This window comes from Apteryx mantelli, chromosome 2, assembly GCF_036417845.1.
Source record: "Apteryx mantelli isolate bAptMan1 chromosome 2, bAptMan1.hap1, whole genome shotgun sequence".
NCBI lineage: Eukaryota > Metazoa > Chordata > Aves > Apterygiformes > Apterygidae > Apteryx > Apteryx mantelli.
This window is the reverse complement of record NC_089979.1, coordinates 153,261,840-153,289,614: the sequence shown is the minus strand read 5'-3', so window position 1 is coordinate 153,289,614 and position 27,775 is coordinate 153,261,840. Positions and strand designations below refer to the sequence as shown.

General features: G+C 36.0%; 1 protein-coding gene across 1 annotated transcript in view; it reads left to right on the top strand.

The window, feature by feature from the left end:
* ZNF438 (zinc finger protein 438) overlaps positions 1–27,775 on the top strand; it is a 64,533-nt gene that overhangs the window by 27,961 nt on the left and 8,797 nt on the right. Inside the window, exons 4-5 of the mRNA XM_067291854.1 lie at positions 14,948–15,004; positions 23,664–23,768. Coding sequence (XP_067147955.1) covers positions 14,977–15,004; positions 23,664–23,768 — 133 coding nt within the window. The 5' untranslated portion in view covers positions 14,948–14,976. The remainder of the gene's footprint in view (positions 1–14,947; positions 15,005–23,663; positions 23,769–27,775) is intronic.

The following is a 27,775-nucleotide window of genomic DNA, read 5'->3' as shown; positions in this document are numbered from 1 at the left end:
TGGAAAATATAGTAATTAATCTGCAAGCTGAAGTTTAAGGTGCTGATGCTAGTCACTAATATTATCTTTCAAATCTGTGTACTATCAGAATGTTCTACCACATATCCATCATACCGTATCCCACAGGAGCTAGCTGCTGGCTGTGAAAAATTAGAAGCATTGCAAGTACAAAGTTGTTGGTGGGCCTAAGAGTTTTACTAGAATGTTGGTAGGGTGGTAGCTGGAGTTGGGTGGAACAATGTATGGGGATACTGTTGTCAGAGTGACAGGCTGATGAAAGAGGAATGTTCTCTGCAAATATTCAGGAATGTTTGCTATAGTGAAAAAACTTACTCTGTTTAGAAAACTACTCTTTGGGGCTACTCTTGATTTTATCAGGTGTATTCCTTCAGGAGAGGTTACAGAATGCGAAACACCTGATCTCACAGTGACAGTCTGGCTGTGATGGCAAGAATTTGCCTCTGGCCAACCAATATAAACTTGTTTTACCAAATACTGTGCTACTAAACTGATCCATGCAGTGCTGGTGAGATCAGTGTATGTTACAGAAGACAATCTCTGGATGTGGTAATGATGATCTTTCTACTGTTTAGATGTATCCAACGAGCATCTGCAGAGGAGTCTCCTTTTTGCCCCTCCCTTACCCCTGCCCTCTGGAGTGTATGAGGAGGACCTTTATGACCCAGAAGAGATGGAGCAACAGATTTAGCTGTCAGTTTCTACATATATTAGTATGATGGAGCTCAGAATAATCCATGAGGTCTGTATATTCTTCCTGCAATACATTTAAGAACAGGACAAAGATTACATTGGTCACCATGGCACTTGTCTTGCATCACAAAACAGAGCAGTATAAGGAAAAGCACAAATCCCCCTTTGCCAAGAATAATTTTATCTTTACTATAATACCAGATTAGGAGACAGTCTCTTAAGGAGACTTTTTTTTTTTCAAATCATATAATGGGAAATAAATCTCCTTTAAAACTGAAGCCATCCTGTTTGCAGTTCCACCCACTGAGAAGGCTTATTGAGGAAGCCATTAGTCTAGGATCCCTGTCCAGTGTTATAGAGTTAGAGTTATATTCATAAGCTTATGAAACACTATACGAAGACTTCCAGGTCTTTTCTTCATAGCTGCTTTCTAGCGAGTCGGCCCCCACAGCTTGTACTGCCATGTGGGGTTATTCCTTGCAAAGGCATTTGCATTTGCCTTCACCTTTGAATTTCAGAGATTCCTGATAGCCCGTTCCTCCAGGCTGTCTAGGTCCTTCTGAAAAGAAGCCCTGCCCTCCAGCATTTCAACCACTTCTCCCAATTCCCTATCACCTGCAAACTTGCTGGGAGTGCACCCTATTGCATAATCCAGGTTGTTAGCAGAGATATTAAACAGTATTGATCCCAGCATTGATCCCTGAGGGACACCACTAGTAACTGACTGCCAGTTCAACTTCGTACCACTGATCACCACCATTTTAACCTGACAGTACAGCCATTTTCTATGCACCTTACTGTTCATTTACCCTATATATATCTCACCAATTGGTCTGTGAGCATACAGTCTGAACAGTCTATGTCAAAGACCTTCATAAAGTCAGGGTGAACAAGACCCCCTGCTCTCACTTAATCCACTGGGCCAGTCATCTCATCATAGAAGGGCAATCAGGTTAGTCAGGTATGATTTGCCCTTGGTAGATCTATTCTGGTTGTTCCCAATCTCCTCCCTCTCCTTCACATGGCTAAAAATGGCTTCAAGGGGGATTTACTCTATAGCCTCCCTGTGGACTGAGATTAGACTGACTGGCCTGTAGTTCCGCAGATGCTCCTTCTTGCCCTTCTTAAGATGGGTGTGCTGTTTGCCATTTTCCAGTCACTGGACATCTCCCTTCATGCCATGACTTTTCAAAGGTGATAGTATGTGGCCTCACAGTGACACTGACCAGCTACCTCAGCACTCTTGTATACATCCCTTCTGGTCCAATGGATTTGTATGTGTCCAGTTGTCTTAAGTGTTCTCTAACTGAACTGCGTCTTCCTCTACTGTGGATAATGCTATGTTAGTGCCTCAGCCTTTTCCATGTCCAGTCCCCTTCTCTGTTCAGCACTGGGCCCATGTTTTCCGTAGCCTTGCTTGTGCTGCCACTATATGTACAGAAGCCCTTCTTGTTGCCCTTCCCATCCCTTGCTTGTTTCAACTCCAGCTGAGTTTTGGCTTTCCTAACTCCATCTGTGCATGACTGAGTAGTGTCTCAAGTAGTTAACACTGTAATGAAATTTAGAAAGACTGAATATGACTACTGGAATTTGACCATAACGTGGGGGTTAGTCCCACTATTAAAAAAATTGATGTTTGGTTATTTACTTACCCTAAGAGGGTAGAACTTCAGTTCTAGAATTCAAAGAGTTGGCATAATCTAAACAGTGGAGGTGTCCCATAGCATGGTTTGTGTGGGAAATGAATGAAAAGATACTATTTGTCAAACCACAAAAGCCTAGTCACTTTAACACCTTGGTAATGTTAAATTGTTTTTCTGTTGAAGTACTAATTCAGTTTGGATTTGCTAGGTTTGAGATTTAACTGAATGAATTAGGAATACAAATACCCTTAGGAACAGAAGGCAAAGCTGGAGGCCCATAGAGAAAGAAGAATGTTCCCAGGGTTAGCATAGTCTGAGCACCACAGCTGGTTGCTGGACAGTGGCCAGGAATAATTTTGACATGTTTATTTCACATTTTTTCACCATGGAAATGATTTGAGGGCACTTCATTAAGTATGTCCGATAGTCTTTGAAACTCAGTGTCTTTAGCGTATTTCAAATAACAAACAGGGTGGTGGATACAAAAATGAAAATTACATTGGCAAGGATTATTTGCACAATAAAAACAGCACGAGAGTAAAGGCAGTGAACCAGGACAAGTTAGAATTTGATTTATTCTTTCATGTGTTTAGCTGTGTGAAGGCTTTTGTAATAAGAAGTTATGTTTCATCAGTAACACTGTGCTGACAGACAGTAATAAATCCTGAAAAAAAGATATCTTTTAAGGAAATCATAGAATATGGGTATACGCTTTGTCTTGCAGATGATGTCCTGTATACTATATGGCAAATGGTTTACCATTTTGAACAACAGACTATTTTATGTTGCTTCTGGATGCTAGCCAATCAAGCAGTGTCACCAAAGCTAGGTAAAACTTTGGGTTATTCTTGTCTATCTAAATTTTAAGATTGGTATTAAGAAATAGTCTGGGTGCAGCAGCAGTGGGGAGGGAGAAGAAGGAAGGGATGCTGCTTCCTGCGCGTGTGCTCAGCACACAGCTGGGTGATTGCCTCTCCTGCTGCAACCTTCACAGTGGTTCTGTGGTCCAGTTCTTCAGCTGTGGAAGTTGAACTGCCCTTAATTTTGCAAGATAATTTTGACTAAATTGGTTATGTACTGGAAATTCTTTCCATCTACAGTGCTAAAATTTATACAATATTCTTTAACAGTTAAGGTACTTTCTGTTACAATACTTAGTAAAATATCATCTTTTAATTTTTGTTTTAAACTTAGAACTCTGGGTTTTATGAGTATGTTTCAAGTGAGATTATGTTCTAATTTGCAAATTTAATATTTGCTGTTTCTTCCAATTTAGAACAGTTTATTATATGCTGAGGGAACAGTGAAGTGGAAGTCATATAGGATTAAGTTGCTTAGGCCAGTCATTAGTGGGTTTTTTTGTTTTTTTGGGGGGATTTCTGTTTATTTGGGGCTTTTTACTTTTTTATTTTTGTTTTTTTTTTTATTTTTTTGTTTAAATATTATCTGTTAGTCCATATTTCTTCCTGTTGAGTGACCATAGGACCATGTTTGGGAAACACAGAATATGATTTATAGTTGCACAATGTTTTTAATGTTCAGCATCACTTAAAAAAAAATCTCTGGTTTTGAAAGTTTATATGTTTTGGAAGTGTACTAGGCAGTCAGCTATCCAGAAAAAATGTCCTTAACCCTGAAATACTTACAGTCTGGGTTAGAGGCATTATAGAGAAAGTCTAGGGGAAAAATCAGTGTAGCACAAAAGCAGTCAAGGCTGTTCTTAGTCCAACATCTGATTAGTTATCTGGTTTATTTTTTTAAGTACAGTGCAATCTGCAAGGACCAGCTGTGCCTTACAACAGTTACACATTCTCAAGTGAATTGTACTTATTTTGTAGAAGTTAGAGGTTATTTGTTGAGTTCAGCTGAAGAAAATAGGCTTATTCTTTCAATTTTAGAAACTAAAAATTTCAGTAGATGGTTTTTATTGACAGCTTTTTTATTGAGGAAAATTAGACCTTCGAATCTAGTATCCTTTGATGGGTCTTAAGCATTGGGCAGTTACTTTTTTCCCCCTCTTCTTTGTTCCTTTCATTTCTGCTTTATAAATGTGCCTGGTGGAAGTGTGTCCTTTTTGGAATCTCGTACAACTAAACACCTTAAAAGTCATTAGCTGATAGGCAACTTGAATTTTAACATGTTGGAAATACATACTCCCTTGGCTAACTAATTTTTGGTTTGATCAGACAGTCTTGCGTTTACCTTCCCACTTTACACTATATATTAGTATGCACCTTTTTTCGGCTCCTGAATGCTTGTTTTGCTTATGTCTGCTAATAAGACACATTGGAGTCACTTTTTAAAATGTACTAGATTTTTTGTATGGAGAGATATTGTTACACACACATTATAAATGTGTTTTTTGAGTAGCTTTCTGACTGAAGTTGTCTAGCTGACTTTTTAAGAAACCCTGTAAAGAAAATTCTTATAGAAACACTATAAATGATCATTTTACATACATAGTACAGCGGCAAAATTTAGTACTGTGCTCAATTTTGCAGCTGTGAAGTCAGAAATAATACCATTATTTGAGTCAGAGTTCTTGCAAAGGCAATTCACCTTGCAAAGTTTGGAGTGGTTTTTTGCTTGTTAAATTTTCATCAGCTGTTGGTTATCTGTTTTCTAAGGAGGATGTTAAAAACATGTCCAGACTTTACTAAATAATATAAAACTTGTACAAAATCCTTTGTGAATGGCACAAGAAGTTTTATCTTTTTCTCCATCCCCTGAGGGATTCGGGTTTGTGTCCAAATAACCTAAAGTGCCATTGTCAAAACAGAAGAAGTGATTCATGCTTTTTTGTTGCTCATTTAGTCTTTACACAATTTGAGGACCAACTATGGTTCTACTAAGCCATTTCAAACTGAAGTAACGTCAGCTAGACTGTAAAGTTGAATGTGTCATACTCATGTCTTAACGCAGCCATAAAATTCCATTAATAATTTAAGGATTAACTGAGGCATCATTCAAATGCATTTTCACTATACCTTTATATTGTAATATTATATATATAAAAAACCTACAAATATGTGTGAGTAAATTCTGAGATATCAGATATCTCTAAAATATGTTTGGACTTCTAAGTTAAGAAAACATAACACTTGCTCTCCTTTCAACATTTCAGTCCTGGTTGGTTATTTCCGTAGTCTAAATTGATAATTAACAGAATCCTAGAACATCATTTCCACCAGAAAATTGTCTTTATGCTACCAGTAATAGCTTATTCTTGAACTGGCAAAATTGAGGAAGATGACAAAAGCAAACAGTATACAAGTAATGTTTTCTCGATCTTTCATCTAGTAATCTTTATTTTTGTTCATACATTTGTCGTGTGTCACGTGACATCATATGTTAACCTCATTTTACTCTTTGAAATACTCTGCTTATCTTTAATGTAAGAGCAAGTAAATAAAAAAGGATATAGAGCAGTTTAGTATAAATATACTCTTTCTCTGTCACTCATAAGGGCAACTCTACTTAATCCTTCAGCATAGCATGATACATAGGATTTTTCCAAAGGTTTTTAGAGTAACTTTTTAGCTAATTCTGAAGTGTGGTAAAAGCATTGGAACAGTAATTGCAGGAATAATCTGTCTTGCATATATAGCTCTGATGTTACTGTGATTTTCAGGTTATTTCTTTTATTAAGTGAAAAATATCATCTGACATTTTTTGAAAGGTGTTTGCTGAGATTGGAAGTTTTCAAGACCCAACTGGACAAAGACCTAAGCAACCTAGTCTCAGCTCAGTGTTCACCCTGCTTTGAGCAGGAGGGTTGGACTGGATGACCTGCAGAGGTCTCAGCCAACCTGAATGATTCTGTGAATATGTGTACACAATTATGGATATGTATCTAATGTTACATAACTTTTAGTATAACTGTAATGCAATTGCTGGTTTGTATCTGTGACATTGTTTATTTGAAAAGAAAGCTAATGTGTTGTAACAGATGTAGAGTAAAAGATAAATTCTGTATTCTGTGCAGTCATTAATTACGAACAGCAACAGAGTCAAAAAGTTTCACAATTTAATCAGGTGTTGCAAGCTGCTTTCCTGGCTGAAGACCATGATGGTACACTGCAGTTCCACTATGAATGGCATTACATATGGCTAACCGAACAGTAAGATATACAGATTCTATCTCATGAAACTGCAGTATTTAGATCCTCACAAAACTTCTTAGGGGTTTGGATCCAAACAGTAAATTAATGCTTGTTTTGTGACTAGAGTAAGAGGGGAAAAAACGAGAGTAAATGGGATTGTGCTGTTTTGAATTTTAAAGTAGATTCTAGACTAGTCATTGCCAACTAAGTGTGTTAATGTCTCTTTCTCTTGATTTTTTAAAATATTAAATTAATTTGAATTTAAATTGTTAGAACTATTGACAGCATATATTTCATGTAGTATCTTATAAAAATGAAATGAGCAGATTAGACTTTCAGAACGGTTCTTTCCAGCTGTCCTCAGAATCAAGAATAAGATGCAGGCATCTCTACTGATTCAGCTTTTCACACCTATTTTCACAACAGTAAGATCCAGGACTGTATTTTATAAAATGAGAAGCTTTGACTCTGTAAAACAGTATAATGACAAAGGTGTTTCTCCCATACTGAACTGGAGCATACACAGGACTCCGGTTAGTGGCATTCCAAACAGTATTACCAAGAAGGTATTTACTAAGGAAAACATGAAAGTGAAAATCTGTGGAAATATGAAAAAAGGGTTAGTTTTTGACATTTTATTAAATGTTTAATATTAGCCATAACAACAACCTTGCTGTTCTTTGCTCTTCCCTTTTAGCTTTTCAGAATAGATGCAGTATTCTCGGATAGAAATTACTTTGTGATATTTAAAGTAGCAAACACTGTTCAGCTACAGTTTGTGTTCATATGCATGCAGTGCAGTGACATACAGCTTCATAAAATGAAGAATCTATATTGTTCCTTCTCTGACCTTCTTCTCTTCTCCCATGCACCTTTATGAGAAACTTGGCTCTTATATAATTCCTTACAGGTTCTTGAGCTCTCTAACTTGGAGATAGTTACAATTGTAAAACAAGAATTACTGAGATTGTATGCTGATCTATCTGGAGTAGTAGAAAATTTTTGGAGCACTCTGATTTCTTGCAGTGTATGTGCTAGTCTTTATTCACGCAATTGAAAAAATATAGAAGTTGGGTTCAAAAGATTTATCTCCTCAAGAAAAGCAATCATCTTTAATTTGCTTTTTCTGTTAGGCAAAACAATGCAGTTGAAGATGCTCTGTGTTGTTCCGTAAGTAAGCTTTTGTTATCAACAAGAGGTTATTGAAAGTAGCAGAGAACCTGTCTTGCGGGCACAGTTCCATGCTGACAGATGGACATAATGTAGGCATGCCAGAGAACCATTATATAGATCACATAACAAAGTATGAAGTGAAGAATTTTTATCCAGGATTGCCACTGTGGCATTCAGTGTATGTAAGGCTTTAAGGAAATGTTCTCTGGCTGCTCCATTTCATAGGATGACCAAAAATTTAAAAATAGCCTGAGTTGGCATACAGCTTGTTTTAGGTTCTGGTGGGTCTGTACTGGGATAAGTGACCAGTTGCAAATGAGGCTTCTGTTTCTTTTTGGCTGTCTACCGAAGTTACCGAATGGACTCAGCCAAAAGGTGTCTGCTATAGACACACATTTCTCCCTGAATAATTACCTATGTATGGAAACATAAGCAATGTGTAATTTCTCTTGTAAGAAGGCTGTACTTCATAAGTATGTTTGTATTTCTTTGCATATATAATGGAAGGATGAGGATCTGCTGATGTAAGATGAAATCCTAATATGAAAATATGATTTGAAATGGAAAGATTTTAATGAAAATTGGTCAGACTTTTGCAATTGAAGACTTGGATAGTGAAATGCAGAATATTTTCGCAGATTTTCAGAAATGCAAGTCAGCTATTGCTTGGTTATTGGTTGTTTTTTTTTTTCTTTTTAAAACAAATTGGCTTAATGCCTTGTGCTTGATTTATAAAGTAGCCAAGCACTGCAGGGTTTTGGCAGATATACTTGCTTGAACAAATGCTTTTGTTTGTCACACCAATCAGTCTTTAGGTATGTCACTTTTACCTTCCTCAGGATTTTTGTTGTATTGCATAGCTTCAACATTTTAATCTTTTGTTTTGAGTCTAATTCATCCTTAAAATATTTAATTTTACTAATTTTTCTGGGAATTATAATGATTGTACTGGTAAATACCATTCATTCACACTTTTGGGGGAAACTTAGTTTCTGTTGAAGGATTTCTAAATTTCAGGCAATAACAGTTGCATGGCACCCGCATTTATGAGATGGCACAGTATGTGAAAGGGCAGTTGTGAAAAATGAAGTGACTGAAATTGCTTTTGAAATATAAATGGACATCTCATGGGCTTCTATTAGGAGAACATATTTTCCAAATTGCACTGTCTTTAATGTTTTTTTTTTAGCTGAATATTTTGCTTCTGAAATGAAATTATATAATATTATTTAATAGTTCTTTACATGCCTAGCTCTAAATCACAATTTGTAATTAAGTTTAATATGAAATTACAAGACTTGATTTAATGCTTTCTTCCAGTACCTGAGCTAATGTTCTCTGCATTTGAAGGTACAGTCGTTGTCTTTGAGAAGCTTTGTTCTTATAACAAAAGGCACCAAAAATAAATTCAGTTAGGGTCATAGTGGTTTAGTTTAATACTATTATGATAATAAGTACTATAATTACTTTCAGATAGTTCTTCCTTCCCAGAGGATGAGATTTTTAGTTTTGATGCCTGCTTAAAGCATGAGAATGACAGTAAAATTAATGTCATAACCTTTGCAGCCTATTTATCATTTTTTGTATAGTATCCTGAAGGATTTTGTGTAACATCTGAAATAAATGTCTTAGTATGGACAAGCATCAAATTAGGTTAATTGGGTTCACCTGATATTCAGATTCAGCATGTCTGTCAGGACACCAATTTCATATAAAAGACTGTGGATATCTTTCTGTGAAAATTGCTTTTAAATTGTTGCATGTATATGCTCTGCTTCCTTTGATTGTGTGTTAAAGACCATTTTACAGTACAGTTTTAAGATTATTTTCAGTTTGATATTTTTGTTTTTTTCTTGTTGAAATTTTTTTTGTGTAGTAACATAAGGAGTAGTAAAGGCATGAAAGAGCATATTTGACATTGAGATAAATTATATTTTTTAGTTCTGACCAACACAAATTTAACTCCACTTTATTTGTAATCCTGGTAATAGATTTCTTTTCATCTCTGACCAGTCAATGGTAGATTTCTAGGGAACTATTTTGACTTCTGGAGTAATTCATCTTGAATGATTTATTTATTGTTCTGTGCTAGTGTTACAAGCTGAGCAAAACAGATCTAAAGATTATATAGAATTTTAAAAGTCCTGTCATTAGGATAGGCTCTCTGGTAGATAGACTGAAACTGATGATAAGGCCAGGTAGGAATAATCAGTATCCCCCTTTGTATTTGGAAAGAACCTATACTGAAATCATATGCAAGTGCTGTGAAATCCATTCATAATTAAGGAAAATGCCATGTCAAGCCAGATTTCTACTGAGGCAGGTATAGGTAGCTGTATAGATGTTATAACCTTGAACTTCTGTACTGTGCACTGTCAGAATTTCAGAACTTTTAGATAAAACGTCATTATACTTTGAGGACATGCATCAACTATATGTAGATATTAAGTACCCATTAAATATGTTACAACCAGCCTGAAAGATCTCAGCAGCTGTCAGTAGTGAATGAACATGAATCACTGTATGTGTAGTATGGTTTGGGTCGGACTGGTGCCAAGCCTAGCACTAGTCAATGATCAGAAAGACAGCCTCACTGCCAAAAAAATTTGAAAATTGTGTAAACACAGAGACAGGGCAGTCTCACAAAGTTTTGCAATTTACTTTGTAAATTGTGTTCATATACAATGAAAACATGCTGTAATACAAAATTCTTAAATTTGAAAGAAAAATTGCAACCTGTATCCACAGAGTGATCTGTAGATAAGATGACTTTAAAATGACTGAGATATATTTAAGAGCAAGGAGCTCAATGTGAATTTCTAGTGCAGTGCTGCAGCAAAAGGAACTAATACAGTACTTGGAAATATGTGAACAAGATTAGCTTTATTTTGCTGCATATTATCACTACCAACTGGGGTGAAATATTGCAGGCCTACATTTAATGATAGAAAAATTTGAAGGGATGGTAGGAAGAATCTTACTTTGACTTCAAACTCTTGAGCTGTTCCATTTTTCAAAAGGAAGGTTACTTGATGAAACATCTGTAAAAATAAAGGGAAATGAAAGACTCTTCCGTATAACAACAAAAAAAATCATTCACGAATGGCTAAAAGATGAAAAGTTACTTTGAGAAATTAAACATTTTTTTTCATTGACAGTAGCTGATCAGTGAACTGAACAGTCAAATGAGTGCATTTTCTAGGTTAAGAGAGATATCTTTCTGCAATTAGGGTTGGATTCAAAACAGGGATATCTGTACAAAATGTTTGATTTTGTATATTCTCTCTGTTTAGCATTGGGATTTGTGAATGCTTGGAAGAAGAGGTAGAGCTTGTATTTCCATGTGGTATTGTAAGAATTATTAATCTGTGTTCTTAAATCTGGTTTATTTGTTATAATCTTAAGAGGAACTAGTAACCGTAAGTGAGGCATCCTCTTAAGTGGTTTAATGTGCTGTACAACTCAGAAGGAGTATGAAAATCTATGAAAATGTTACTCTGAAATAATAATTTTGAGAACCTTCATTTGAACACCTATTTCTTAAATTGTTTTTCGCAAGAATGTGTTATCATAACTACGTCAGTGTGTTCTCAAGTGTTGGCAGCCCTAAAGCAGAAGGAAGACTTCTGACCTTGATTCTCTAAAAAAAGACCTCGTTGAGCAATATGGCCTTAAAAAAAGGAGGCATTACACTCTGGGTGACAAATTGAAAATCCATGCTGGTTCCTTGAAGTGTTTTGCCGTTCCAAATTAATATCAGTTTGGTCTGTTCCATTCTCGTAGTTGAAAAGAAAGTTGTGTATATGTTAGCCTGATGTGAAACATGAGTTTAGGTGACATGAAATCCATTTGTATGCTGTGTCTGACTCATCGGGCATTAGCTGCGTAAGCACCACGGACAGAGGTTTTTTGAGCCACACGGGGATATACTGCTACGCGTCAGGAAGCCTACGCCACCAGGCACTGCTTGAAGTGTGAGAGGTGCATATGACGTGTGGCTCAGCACAGAAGATAGGGCTACCAAAGGTCATCCTCTGTTTGCTGTGCAAGTGGCCTTGTTGCTGCAGCCGCAGTCTGCTTCCTTTTATCTTTCGGTGTTGAACTTCCTGGAAGAGGTCTTGGTTTTGCCTCTTTTATGCATTACTGCTACCCACAGAACCTTCACCTGCCTGGAAGCTTACCATTGCTTTTTGAGAGTCATCAGTTGCACGACAGACAAGAAATGTATTCAAGGCTTACTTTTATGTTTGGTAATTGTGACAGAATTTGTCCTAAATATTTTTATATTTAAAAACCAATCTTTTCATACTTACACGCTTAGAAGGAGGCTCTGGAGCTGACATCTGGAATGTTCTTTGTTTATGATTCTACTAACTGTTATATTGGCTGGGAAAATAAACAAACTTCACATCCTCACAGTTGGCTCTGCTCATGGGAGATTTTTATAGATACACAATGGTAGGGACTACTTGTTCCAAGTAAACTTCCAAGTAGTTGGAGTTTCATCTGTGTCAGTCAGTGGACTTGTCTGTTGCCTTCCCAAAGCCTTCAACCACATCAAGAGAGTCAGCTACATGGGATCCATGCAGGGAGATATTTGAAGGAAAAGGATTGCTTTAACCCTACATTGTCTGTGGTTCTTCAGAATGCATTATCACTTTGGAATTTATGACATATTCTCCTTTTTTGCTTTAAAGGGGGTTTTAAATTACAAGAAAGCTGTTAGTTGTACCCACTATTGAAGTATGAAGAGTGCATTTGATATAAAACTAGTGTTGTTCGTATGAGGTATGGGCATCCTGGGATCCATACAAAGAACAGAATTTTGGAAAATTACTGCCATAGTAAGATAGCTATCCTATATTTACAGGTCCTAGTCTTTCTCAAAAGGAGAAAAAGATAGTACTTTTCCATGGAAAAGATAGCTTTATATATATATATATTTATATATATATATTTATATATATTATATATATAAACAAGACAAGCTCAGGAAGTGAGGTTTAGATGAGTGGACAGTGAGGTGGATTGAGAACTGGCTGAATGACAGAGCTCAGAGGGTTGTGATCAGTGGCACAGTCTAGTTGGAGGCCTGTAGCTAGCAGTGTCCCCCAGGGGTCAGTACTGGGTCCAGTCTTGTTCAACTTCTTCATCAATGACCTGGATGAAGGGACAGAGTGCACCCTCAGCAAGTTTGTCGACGATACAAAACTGGGAGGAGTGGCCGATACGCCAGAGGGCTGTGCTGCCATTCAGAGAGACCTGGACAGGCTGGAGAGGTGGGCGGAGAGGAATCTCATGAAGTTCAACAAAGGGAAGCGCAGAGTCCTGCACCTAAGGAGGAATAACCCCATGCACCAGTACAGACTGGGGGTTGACCTGCTGGAAAGCAGCTCTGCGGAGAAGGACCTGGGAGTGCTGGTGGACAACAAGTTGACCGTGAGGCAGCAACGTGCCCTTGTGGCCAAGAAGGCCAATGGTATCCTGGGGTGCATTAGGAATAGCGTTGCCAGCAGGTCGAGGGAGGTGATTCTCCCCCTCTACTCAGCCCTGGTGAGGCCACATCTAGAGTACTGTGTCCAGTTCTGGGCTCCCCAGTACAAGAGGGATGTGGCACTACTGGAACAAGTGCAGCGAAGGGCTACAAAGATGATTAGGGGACTGGAGCATCTCATATGAGGAAAGGCTGAGAGAGCTGGGCCTGTTTAGCCTGGAGAAGAGAAGGCTGAGAGGGGATCTTATTAATGTGTACAAGTATCTTAAGGGAGGGTGGCAAGAGGATGGGACCAGACTCTTTTCAGTGGTGCCCAGCGACAGGACGCGAGGCAACGGGCACAAACTGAAACACAGACGCTTCCATCTGAACATGAGGAAATACTTTTTCACTGTGAGGGTGACAGAGCACTGGAACAGGTTGCCCAGAGAGATTGTGGAGTCTCCTTCTCTGGAGATATTCAAAAGCCGCCTGGACGCGATCCTGTGCACTGTGCTCTAGGTGACCCTGCTTGAGCAGGGGGGTTGGACTAGATGATCTCCAGAGGTCCCTTCCAACCTCAACCATTCTTTGATTGATTTATATATATATATATATATATATATATATATATATATATATATATAAATCAATAAAATCACTAACCATAAGGTTAAAATTTGAAAGTGAATTATTATTACTGTGTAGCAATAATAGTATTAGTGGGCTGATGAACAGTGTCTCAGTACATATGTTGACTAAAATTGAGGACCGAATAGGTATACAGCTGGTGAACATGTTGATACTAAGTTTACTGTAGGTTTGTTGAATTGGATAGGTCAGAAGATTATATGATAATCATATTGGTTGCTCGTGACCTATGCACTTCAGCAAAAGTTGTTAATGAACAAAGTTACCATCATTTAAATAAAGTTCTAGAGCTGTAAGACATTTATTCTTCAAGATGAGTGTGTCACACTATAGCTTGAAATACTTATGTGGTGAAGTTGTATTTGCAATGTGTCTTACAGGATGATAACAGTAAATAAAAAAAAAATTGTCAAGGGATCTGTGAAGAGTCACAGAAAAAGTGCATACTGAGTTAATAGCGTGATCAGATTGTTCTGCAGTGTTCTTTTGGAATTGGCTTGTGTTGTCTTCACTGTGTTTTCTTCTGTTATGCTGTATAAGGGTTGAATGTAATACAACACCTAGTATAACACTGAAGATACCATTTGATAAAGCAACAATTAAGTGGGCTAAATTATCACCTGCAAAGATTGGCCTTTCATACCAAGTTTGAAATAGATTTGCTGGGACATGTGGAAGTTTTTGGTTTTGCATAGATCAGTACTTGTGCTGTGCATGTTGGACTTAGTTTGAGCTGTTGACGTTTTCTTCAATCACTAAGTTGAGTTAAAGTATCAATATGTTAAGAAAAAGTATGATAAAATATGAAAATGATTATATACTTTAGAAAAAGTTTTGCTTACCATGATAAATTGTTTATTTGTTTGTCCAGTTCTTATAAAATAGTTTGAGATGTCTCAAAATATGAAACATAACACAAGATTTTATTTAGTTTATTCTTTTACCAATATGACAATGAAGTTCATTAAATAACATATAAAAATATTTGGCTTGTGCCTGTGAAAATAAATAGCGTCCTTACCTGTGATTCTTCTCTTTATATTCAAAAACTTCAATATGATTTAAAAAAAGTTCTCTCCAAAATGTGCTCTTTTTTTTTTTTTAAGTCTGATCATATTTTAATATACTTTATCGCTGACTTAGTTTCTGAAAAAGTGTCAAAACTTCTAAGTATCTGTATTTCTTCCTTCCAGGAACGTTGTCATATCTATTAGAGGGCATAATGCAGAATCCTTTAACTTTTTCTGCAGGTATGGTATTACTTCCTATTCTTCTGTGAGAAATTAGAGGTTTGTGACTTGAAATGATGTTGTTAATAAATCACTGCATTACTCATGTCTTTTACGCTATCCTAATTTGGTTAAAAAACCCAACTATTATACTGTAGCAATTATTACTTAAAACAATTGCAATAGCTAAGATTGTTTTCTTTAGGAGATTACAAATAACTGTTACCACCTATAGCTGAAACTGTAAATATATAGCTCTGCCTCTTAATTGCTTCAGCAAAATTAAATATCCAGGGTTAGTTGCAATTTATTTTATCCTAATATATTTTAAAATCATTGTCATATTTGACCACCATGTAATTGGAGGTCCAATAATATAACAATTTTCAAGTTATATTAAAAGATTAGCACAAACCAGAAAATATATAATTTCTAAATATAAAATTATTTTTATATTTAAGTGCCTTTTCTCCAGCAATTCTATCCTTATTGACATTTTTTTTGTGTTTAACTATATTTTTACTCTGTTTTGTCTTTTCAGTAGTCTTTTGTTGATTTTCAGTAGTTAGTGTCTGAATTTTTCCCTCCCTTATTAGTCAGGATGTTTGTGCTGTAACTGCGTATACCCAAGCCTCTACATGTTCTCCAATAACTTTAATTTCCTTTCCCTGTTGATCTGTGTCACAATGCTGATGTTTGAATGTGATTTTTAACTTGAATGTCAGCTTGAATGATAATTCTTAAACATGAGGGAATGTTTGATGTGTGTGACCTAAGCCATAACAGACTTTTCAGAACCATTGTAGGCTGCAAGTTAAGTGTCCATTTTTAGTACTTACATTAATTAAGAAAAAAAAAGCACTATGTATTACTTAACTGGCAGCCTTGAGCTTTTACTGTCATGAAAGTTTATACTTTATCTGTTTTGGAAGACTGAGTATTTTTATGACATTGTAACAATTTTGAGGAAGCTCTTCCAGGATGATGTGCAAATTATCTTAGTTGATGAGTTCTGTGTCTGAGGGGACCTTTCTTTCAAGGGATACACTTCTGACTGTAGTGTAAAGCCATCCACCCTTGCAGTGTACTCCCCATCTGTGTATTTATGATTAAAATAATTAATTCTAATACCTAAAAGCTTTAAGTTAACTCTTCCTTTAAATGATAGGGATTTGAGGAGTTTGTAGTCAAATTCAATATGTTATCTTTGTTAAAGCCATTTCTGAGTAATAGGAGGAAAAATGTAAACTGTGAAGCTGTTTGCAAACTTAAAACTGATGAATCATTTGCTTCAGGATTTTTTTTTTAAAGAGAAATCCTTCCAGTTAGTATCCTGTTACCAACTTTCACCTAGAGTGAATTGTAACAGCCATGTTTTAAACTTTAGAAGTGGGGGGTCATGTTGGAAGCTGTAACCAGATTGTGACTAAGAGCTCTGTCGCTGTGGAATTATGATATTCTACAAATATACTAGCCTTAGTATATTTATTTTTGAATTCTTCTACCATCACTCTTATTTTGCCCTTGTATCAAGTATCAGTTTTGTTTTCAAACGTGTTATTGCACTTTGAAAGTGCTGAGACTATTAACAATTTTTGATAATTTATGTGCAACTGTAAGTTGGTACCTTTCTTGCAAAGAAAGGGTTTGAAGATGAATGGTATTGGCAGTAGAACCTGTCAGTCAGTTACGTGCAGGATAGCGTTTCTGTCAGCCTTGCTATGCTTTGGAAGTGCCTGTGATTTTTCAGTTGAGTATGGAAGTAATGACTAGTGCAAATTCTTTGACTGACAGCATAAACCCTTCTCTCCTACCATTTGTCATGTAATAGCAGGAGTTCTGTAATTTAATATATACTCCTTCAGGACGTGCATTTTTCTCAAATTAAAATATTTTATAAGAAATCTGATTCTCTGTCATTTATGCAGCAATCCGTTGATACCCTCTGTTCAAAAAGTTACATTTTTCTGAATAATGATACTTATTTAATTTCTGAGATTTTAATTGCTTCCTAGGAATTATGAAATCACCATGGAAGCATTATATTCTCTAATTCACATTCATGCTAATATTTGTTGTTAAGCAAGTTCTGAGTTTTTTTTGTAGAGTTCCATAATCACACAAAATATCATTGTGGGTTATTGGCTGAAATAGCTTTGAATGAGTGGTATTGTCAGATTTATAAAATCCTTTTTGTTAAATGACTCAGACATTAAATAACTGTGTAGATAAGGCTGTCCAGGTCTACCTAGGAATCCATTTAATACTATTTTGTGGTTTTATGATATATATATTGGAAAAGCATATTCGTATAAGCTGGAATCGTAGTTTTGCTCCTTGGGCATGTTTATTTTAATCAACAAAAATCATTATATAGTTAAAATAAATCATTGTATATAGCTTAGTAGATTGTGTATCAATGTTAGTGTGGTTATTTGGTGCTAGGAGATCTCAAACTTCAATTAACCATGTAAATGTGTTTCTTAGCATCAACTCTCACTTCGCTGGAACCCCTGCTGCCTTTATATCATTAACATAAATGCAGGTGCAAATAGCATTTATGCACTTTTATAGAAAGCAGTTGGAGACATTTCACTGTGGGACACGACACTTTCAGATTGTGTACATCTGTTCAAATAATGTATCCAAGCCAGTGACATGAATGCAAGGATAAAAACATCTGCCCCTGAGACCATTTGCCATACAGCAGATGCTTACATCTTTATTTATGCAGATGGTTTGTGTGATGAGCTGAGCAATGATGAGAGTAAGAAAGTCTGATAAAGATTTCAGATGATTTCTTGGGGTAGAAGAATGTGTTGGTAACTGTGCTTAATTTTCAGCCTATCAAAAAAGAACATCTGTTTAAATTTATTGATATTTTTAGTAATACAGACACATTATTCCTGACATTAACTAGATAAGCACAAAATCAATAAGCAGGTATTTAAATTAAAAAAAAAAAAATTGCACAAGATTTCTACTGCAGTTACAGAAAGATCCTAAATAGTTTGAGTAATTACTTTTTAACAGGAAGACTCAACTACTTTGCTTCAAAATTTCACCTGTATTCAAGTTTATACAAAACATTGAATTGATTGAAAAATTTGAAAAGATAAAGTATTTTGAAATAGTAGCTTTGCTTTAAACAACTTTACTAAGTTGTTTAAAGGTTATGAGTGATGCTATAAAAGATTTCAGGACATTTGGGATTTTTCAAGAGGCCATATTTAGCACTACAAAATTATTAGACCTGTGTTTTAGGCTGTCTGTTATTTAGAAGTTACTGCAGGATAGCTGACTTGAGCTGCATATCTAAACTGAGCTGGCAGTTTAAGAAAATAAACAAACCCAATGGTTTGGCCTTCAGTGCTTGAGCAGGACTTGCCCAGTTCCCAGTGACGGACTCAGCTGTATTTTCCGTGCATCTCCCCTTCTGGAGGCGCTGCTGCTTTCAACAGAACAAGTACTCCAGATAAATGTGAATTTAATTTAAAATGTAGTGATGTGTCTGCACAGGGCAACTCTAAGGATATCATCTTTGGCCTGCAGTCCTGTTGACTACATTTCTGGTTTAATTCCATCTGATGTTGGCACCCATTACAAGTGTTTGCTGATGTATTATCACTCATCATCAGTGTATGCAACTGATTCCCTTATAGCACCCCCACTGCCTTCTTTTGAGAACCATTGCTGCCTTTAAACAATACAATAGCTAGTTTGGGCAGCTTTGCAATGTCAATGAACATTGCAAATAATTGGAATTATGCACAGGGGAAAAAAAAGCATTCAGATGCTCCTGTTTAAATTATTTTCTTCTGCATGCTAATGCCAGGGTGGCCTAGCTATGTTCAGGTTCAGCAGAAAGTGGTAATTTTATATGTTCTAAAAACTCATGTTGGCTTAGGACCATAGTCTTTCTGAAGATGTTTTAGTCTTTATATGCTTTACAGGGGCTGTGTCTGTCTTTGAAAAAATAAACATGTCTGTTTGAAGTACTGAGTAGATTCTCTAATCTTTATTTTTGTTTTAATCCTTTTGTGCAATTGACTACAGGTGGCAATGTTTTGCACATCTCAGCCAGAGCTGTGTGGTCTTTCTCCAAAGAAATTCTCATCATGAAAAAGGAAAAGGGGAATCATTAAAGAAATACAAAAGCCCTGGATAGAGATTCCACATTTGAAAGTTAAATCACCCAGATGACTTTCAAAAGAAATTAGCTATTTACAGAAGTGCTCAGAAAATACTCTCCAAGAATATCTAAATTTAACGATGTGTTCTGTGGTCTGCTCCTTTCTTTGCAGATGATAAACCCTGTGTTTGTACAGAAAACTCTTGCAATAGGCCAGGCAAAGTCTGACTCTTAGTCTTCTCATCCTCTGCTCATCTTTAATGAGGAGCACTTCCCTAGGTTTGTAGTACAAAAGTCACCATGCAGGTGCTTTTAATGCCTCAAATTATATAAATTTGCTCTGTTGAGAGGCCATAAGTCAGAGGGGTCTATGAATTGTTTGTTTTCTCCAATATGTGGGCCCTTCAGAAAGAAGTTCTCCGATTTTCACATAAAAAGGGAAACTTTATAAAATGGCTAACAGTTTCACTCTTCTTCCTATGATGCTCTCTGTTTTTACATCTCTATTTGCAGAAAATAAATTTGGGGAGTAAGAGGCATAACTCCCTTACTGTAGTCAAGGGTAGAGGTTTTCTGTCCCGAGGGGTGGGGTTGAACTCCCAGTAAAACAAAGATTGGTTCTATTCTCAGCTTATTTGAAAGGGGAGTGAGATTCTAGTCAGAAAGTATTTCATGACTTATTCATAAAATGGTTCTACTTGACCTTTTTGTGCTGCATATTTTCTGAAGAATTCTGCCTTCATTTTCATAGCAGACCTGGCCTTTATTGTTTCCTGCGCTTCAGGAAAAAATAAGTCTATTAATTACCACCAATATTAGATGTATAAAGAATTTGTCCAGGTTGATGTGATCTTCATAGTCATTTTTAAAAGGACTTTATATTTGCATCAAGTTTACAAGGAATGAATTGCTGTTTAGGTCTGTATCTTTCTTGAAGGTCATTTTAAGACATTTCAGCTGGCAGTTCTCCCAGAAAATAATTTTAAGACTAGTTTCAGTCTTTTCTTTCAAATCTTCTGTTGGTACTGACCTTCCAAAGTATCTGATTCATATGCACAATGCCACTGCAGGTTCATGAATTCAGGGACCATTGCTTGCATCACCTCCCTTTAGCTATTTTCTGAACAATTAGTTCCCCCAAGTGGTTGTGTCACTAAAGCTGTGCTTTGCAAATCTCCAGGGCTGGTGTTCTGCGGTGGGTAGAATGACTAGGCAAAAAACCCCAAAGATAAAACACAGGAACTGCAGTGCTACCAGAATTGTTTCTTTTCTGCTCAACTGGCCTGTGGGAGCATCACAGTTGCCAAATAAGGTGCACTTTAAGTCTGACATGGTTAACTGCTGAAACTAGTATTGGACCATAGAAGCTGAAACACACTGTCTTTGATCATGTATCTAATAGTTTATCTCTCAGACAGAAATTCTCTTCTCAAACAGCAGAGAAGAACCAGTGCTTTTTCCTTTGATAGTGACTTCTCTGGTTGCAGAGGCTATGTACCATCTCCTACCCATAGTTTTATCTGCATAAAACATTTTTCCCAAGTTCTCTTATTGTCAGAGTAGTGACAAAAATGTGAGCATCGGTGTGTGTATTCTTTGTAAAGATGGAAGATGATACTAATAATTACAGATGCTTTATCTAGCTCTTTTCACAGCAGTTTTCATTTCTTGATTTGAAAATCTTTTGATCAGCTTAAAACCTTTTAATTATTGTAACCTTGATATGAAATGAGTAGCTTATAACTTGAGAGGAATGCTTTGAGAGTTCACAAACGCTATATGAGAGGTGTTAAAAGAACATGTGGATCTGCTAATAAATGTATTCCAAATTCATTGCAAAGGAGTGTTTAAAAATCTCTTATGTAGACATTCTGACTGCTAGGAAAGACTTCAGAACTTTTCTGCCTTTATACAGGAGCACAGAGATGGCCTTTTTGTACAAGGTTGTGTTAAGCCTTGCATTGCCCACATACTTTATGTAAGATGTTGCTTTAGAATATTGATTTACTCAGATGTGGCTAGTAGCATGCTTGATATAAAATCCCTAAAGTTTACCTCAAAGCTATTGGCTGCTTGTTATCCCCTACAGAAATAGCATTTCATACGTATTTGAAAAGTTACTTGTGATGGGACAATACAGAGAGGTAAAAGTTCAAGACTGCTACAAAGCCTTTAAGTATTTAAAATCTACAGTAAGGCTTTTTTCCTTGGATGAGAAATCCAAAATGATGTCTTAGATTATTGTTGTTTCTAATACTGATAATATAGCATCTAGATAAAATGATTTCTTGATGTGTTAACTTTTGATTCACAGTTGTACTCTTGTAGGGGTATTGTTTGGCAGAGCAGTTTTCTTTGAGAACAGAGATGTTGAGAGATTGTATTTGCAGAAAGTATCCTTAATTGCAGAATGAAACTTTAAGTAATGAAGCAACTTTTATGTATACTTTCAAACAACAGAGGAAAGCATTTCTGAAACTTAAGAAAGTAGAGTTATCTAACAGTATAGATTTTTGATATTTTTTTTCTCCATTCTTTTTTTCATGGAAGTTGTATTGGATAGTATTTTTTTGAAATTCAGATCTGTATAAACTTTGGCATGTGTCATTATATGGCTGGTAGTGCAGAAAGGATCTATGTCAGGAAGAAAGAGACTGGATTAGACAGAAAACTGAAAAACTTCCCTAAATATGAACTATGTACCCATGATCTTGGATTACTGTATGAGTTATGCCTCCAAAATGACTACCACTGTTCATGCCAAAAATAGACTTAGTTTATTCCCACACTGAAAAATGTCATTAAAAATGTTAAGGTTGAGCATCTGCTTTAATGGAGTCCAGTTAATGTTCAAAACATTTTTATTTTCTAACTTTTTCTGTCTCTTTTGCTAAGAAGAGACTATTGGAGACTATTTAAGGAATCTAGTAAGTATCCCACTGCTTGCAGAATTTCTTGCAATTCACTATAATCGTAATCCCTTAAGATAATAAATTTGCACAGACTTTAAAGCACAGAAGGCCTTTCTAAATGGTAAAATGCTGAGTGCACAATGAGCAAATTACATTGATTCTTAAATCAGAATTAATTATGTACTTTAAAGAGGTCTAGCTTCCTTTTTAGAATTTTAACAATTTAATCTTGTTCCTCCCATGATATACAGAACACGTTGTTTTCTAAGCATATTTGTACATTCTGTATCTTAGTGTTTGTGTGAATGATGTGCTGTGGTTTTCTAATCTTGTATTGGAACACTTTGTTACGTTGTTTATTTTTCTAATCTATTTTAAATTGCACAAAAGGACACCTATGTAGAAATGATTTTATTACTCATAAAAAATCAAGCACTAAAAAGGTAAGAAATGCCAAGGTGTAAGGTTCCCCCTGTGGCTTAAATACTTCTGCTTTCAAACGCATGCAGTAGTAATGTTCCTTATCTATCTTAATAGTCTTCCTTTAATACCCATAATCCACCCTGAGTATTTTTCCTAGACACTTTCCAAATCTCATTTCTGGTTTTCTTCTCTTTTTCCTGCTCACCCTGTATATACCCTAGTTTCTCTTTCACACTATCTGAACCTAGCATTTAAGAGCTAAGGAGGGGCCATTTCCCTGTTTCAACTTGGGTATTTGGACTTAATGGTATAGTTTTAGGAAAAATCCAGCTCATTCTGAGGCAGGAGCATGTTCAATAGAAAGTAATCATTGGAAAAATTAGCTACTTAAAGTATACATGAACGCATTGAACACATGCCAAGAGCTTAAAACTTTGCCAAATTTGGGCAGCTTTTTAGAGAAACAAGACACTGCTGTGTCAAATATCAAGGTCTTCCTCTAATGCACAGATGTATTACTAGATTATTCTTGTTTTGAATGAAGGCATACCTCAGAACAGCTGACATGGGCTGTTAAAATTTCTTTTAGAAAATTATCTGAGGCAGATACCTAATATGGAATGTTCCACCCAGATGGTTAATACTTGACAAGGCTATAAACAACTGAAAATAGATTCTTATAATGTGTCATTTTGGAGAGTCCTAATCTATAGGCTTTATTACCAATCTCACTTTTTATAGGTGTGCAGCAAAACTAGTTCTGAACATAGAAGGCCAAATTCTGTTTTGTTTAATGTCTTCAGTTCTGTTGATTTAGGTGGGATTATGGAAAGTGCAAATCAGCATAGAATTTAGCTCCTGTATTTAAAAGTCTTATTAAAGCTACTGAAACGTCATTCTTCTGTGAGCTTTTTGTTTTGGTACTGTGACTGTCTGCCATGACAGTGAAGCTAAAGCATCCCATCTGTTTATGGCATTAACCAGCTTTATTCCTTTTTTAAACTATCGCCCTGTATTTGGCATGTAATATATTAGATTTTAAAATGGTTTTTGAGCAGAGAAAAATGGCAAAGAGCAAGAAGCATTAGCTTTCTTAATGCATTAGCTAGAAGATGTTTTATATTGTCTTTTTCTTTGTTTTTCGTTTTTCGTTTTGCTTTTTGTTTTGTTTTGTCCTGGGTTCTATTTATAACTGATTGAAGCACTTTTGCAGGTGGTGGTTTTTTGCATGCTAATCCTGCAGAGAAACATTGTGTCCAACAAAGTATGCTGGGTCAGCAAAAACAAGAAACTTATGCTGGAAAGACAGTATCCACAGGTATTTAGTGTGTATGGAGATTTGGCAGAATGTAATGATTAACTAGCATTGACTGAAATTGATTTAGTATTGTCTGTTAGAGAATTGCTACACGTTTTTTCTTTCCAAGAGAATAGATTTTTTTCCTTTCAAGTCAGCAAATGACTCAACAGCATAAACATGTATTTTATAAAATATTTCATTTTTGTCTGTATTCTGCCTTTCCCTTCAAAACAAGATGATCATTCTTTTGTGTTATTTTCTGTCGCTTGTCTGGTTGTACACATTAAATATACACCTGGACAAGTGAGGTGGGCTTACAAAATTTATTAAAAATTTAATACCAGTGCACACTGGGTTTTGGCATCTTGATGTTTGCTTTATGTTTGAAATAGGTTGTATTATTGGGGAAAATGGTTTCTTTTCACACACTTTCTACAGTATCTGAGTTCACCAATGATACATGCTTTACATAAAGGCAGAACAAATTGAGAGAGATACAAAAAGAAGCAGAATAGGCTAGACTGGACTAGAGTGGCTCTCATGAAGGAAAGGGGACCACAGATGAACCGCAGTCCTGTGCAAGGCACTCATTCCTCTAGAGAACTCTTTCCAACATGTCTATATCATGGCTTCTCAGGAACTTTGATTTTTATTGGTGTATCATTGGCCAGTCCTATACAATTTTAAGGTAATTTAGAAATGGGGAAAACTTGCAACATACTGAAATATCAGACTGAGCTGATACTTCCATGTAGTAGTGTCGTAATGGTTAATCTTTTAACAGACACTTTTGAAGTAAATGGGTTAACTAGTATTTGATTTAACCTTGTGCTTAATTAGAGGTGTCCACCTGTTGCTCCAGTTGTGTGCATATTTGAAATATTAAAAACATCAGTTAAAAGTGAGCTTCACACCATTCAGAGATTAACTCTAATGAGTTCACTCATTTCCTTTATTCTTAATGAGAGTTTTGGAGAAGCTATAAAAATTGTTGCTTTCCAGTAAAGGACCTGTGGACTATGGCTTGTAGAAAGAAAGAATGTGACCTAAAACCAAGGGCCATCCTCAAGAATGTCATTGCAGTGCCTGGACTGAAAATCCCCCTTCTTAGATATAAAGACTTCATGTGTTTGCACAGGAATGAAAGCTGTTCTTCAGGTCACAACTGGAAAGTCAAAATGAATCCTTTGAATCAGGGACAGGAATAATTTGAAAGGTGGCACAAAACACAAGTGGAATGTCCCTGAAAGATGCATACTAAATTTCCATTTGGCCTTCTGGTGTAGTGCCAGCCAGAGCCCATTCAAGTCCTCCAGTGTCAAGGTGGGAAAGACATGAATTACTGTAGCGATCTCTATGTCCAAAAGAAATTCATAGCCAAATGTAAATGGAAGAAATGTTCTTGGTCACAGATGATAGTTGGATGTTCTGGGTGGGGGTCAGTAGGACCTCCAAACTGTGAATCTATTGGGTGTTCTTCCTGATCCAGAAAGCTAAATAATCTTCTGTCACTTCTTCCAGTTAGCCTTCCCAATCAGCAAGCAAAATCTTAGTGGATCTGAAAGATCCTCAGATAGCTAGTCTGCATCTAGCCCACCTCTATATTTAGACACTGGCTAAGCTGCTTACCTACAGCAGCCCTGTTGGATGAGAGGGAAATACAGAGCTGAGTATCCTTTGCATACCAGAGGCACTGCAATGAATATTTCTTCACTAAACTCTCTAATGTAAACTTTGCAAAAAAAAAAAAAAATATATATATATATATATATATATATACTCAAGGTTGAGACCAAACATGGCTTGCCCGGAAGAAATATTTATGATAAAATTACACAGGTTGAAAAATAGAGTGTTTGTATAAAAATCCCTTCTCAAACAGCTATATCAATGCTTAGCATTATAATAACTACATAAGAAGAATGTTGATTTAAAAGGACCTTGTTTCAAAGAGCATTTTGTGATACTCATGAGGGTCTTAGCTTCTAAAATGCTAATTTCTTATGGAGTACTTGGGAATTATATGGAGAGATTTTCTTTAGATGAAAGTGATTTTAGTGTCTAAATTTGCAATGGCAAGTTCATGAATTTGAGAAACATATGTGCATTTTTAAAGCTAGTGTAATGCATTATTTGTACAAATGTTTCCTCTTAACCTTGAGTTAACCATTCCTTGGTGGTGCTTCAACTGCCATTTCTAGACTTCTGTAGAAGAGATGTGAGTTGAGGCAGCAATGGAAATTTTGCTGTGGGTGCATCCTTTGCTGTCTTTGGTTGAGAGCGGGTGCCTTATAACTTGGAGTATTAAGAAACAGAGGTAGCAATCTTCTGAAGTACTGGCTTTCCTAATGAGTTTGTGCAAATCCTTGAATGAGGTTTTGAGATAAAAAGGGAGAGGTACAAGCCAAACATGAAGAGAGAGTGGAAGCTACTTCATGTTGAATGTTGTGACAGGCTGAATAAATGCTGGTTTGGAAAAAGTCTTTAACATCAGTATATGGCAAGGATAATCTGGAAAGTATCCCTAAAAACAAAATATATTTATGTAATCTACTGTGTTTAAGCTGTACAGTTTGACCTGTTGCTAGCTTTGAAGTTCAGGGTCTAGTTTGTTTAATGACTATATTAATTTATATCATTATATTATACTTTTTCTCAGAAACTCTTGAAGTGTTGCCTTAAAAGTAGTAACAAGAAGATACTGCACAGGAAACAAAAATTCTGGGTGCTATTAGCAATGTTAGCAGTTGAAAAAACTTTTTTTTTTTTTTATATAGTGATTGAAGATTGGCAAAATAGTAGTTATTAGTGAAGAATACTGGGTACTCCTAGCTTTCGTAGAACGAAAGTGGCTGTAGTGAGAAGAATTAACAGAATTTTAAAGTTGCCATACTTATGCTTTTTCCAGCTTGTGCAAACTTTCTAGGCTTGGTTTTATCCCTATTTAAAGGAATCTCTGTTTATGTTTGTGCAGGATTTCCAAAGGTACAATAGTCTAATCTGCATAGGATAACTGGAAGTTCTGAGCATCTCTACAGGACTGAGCAGACCAAAAGTATAGTTGGTACCCAGTAGTTTCATTTAATTGGTGGGGGATCAAGAAGATGCATAATAGAGGCTGATGCTCCAGGTAGCAACAAAAGGATCTAAGGTTTATGCTGTGCATAGTTACTCCAGGAACATGCAGTAGGTCAGTTCTGAGAAGCATCAGACCTATTATGTATGACATGTACAGTTTATATGTGCTTCTCCGTAGATCTAGCATGTCCCAAAAGCAGTGGATTTGCTGCACGTGTGCATGTGATGTGTACACACATATATCTGTCTGGGACTTCTCATCACAAAATGCAATAGCTCTGTAACTTACAGTGCATTTTGCAAAGCGCACAATGTCTGTGAAGAACATCCAGTATCAGGATAAAGCTATTTGAGTTTGCAGTGTTGATAGTAATTCACAGTTATCTCTATAGGGCTGTAAAAATGTATAAATGCATTTGTAATACAAGGCTTTAAACGATAAGGAACAGAAATTTCTACTGAATTACCTCTTTACAATATTTTGGGGTTCTAGCATTTATTTTTAAATATTCCATTCAAATATAATTCCTCTCTTTAAAATGAATTTTTCATAAATATGTTGTTGCCTCCTCAAATTGCCTGCATGGCTGGAATCTTTGTGGTTATGAATTTTCAGTGATTGAGGCAGATTTTCTGGAAAAAAAAGTCCCAGTTTTTGAGAACTTGAAGAAGGCTACAGTTTATTTAACAACAGATAATTAGGCTGTTGTATGAAATGTTAGTGGTACTATTCAGCTATATATCAAATGTTTTTTTTTTAATGTAGTATGTGAAAGGGCAGTGTATATCTCTGCCACGCGGTGCAGATTATATTTTACTTGTTTTACAGTTTTCTCTTTCCTTAATTATCCTCACATTTTTCTTCTTTATTAAAAATGTTTGTGATATTTACCAACACAAGTAGAAACAGCAAAAAACTGTGGTGTAACTTAGATAAACTTTCAAGA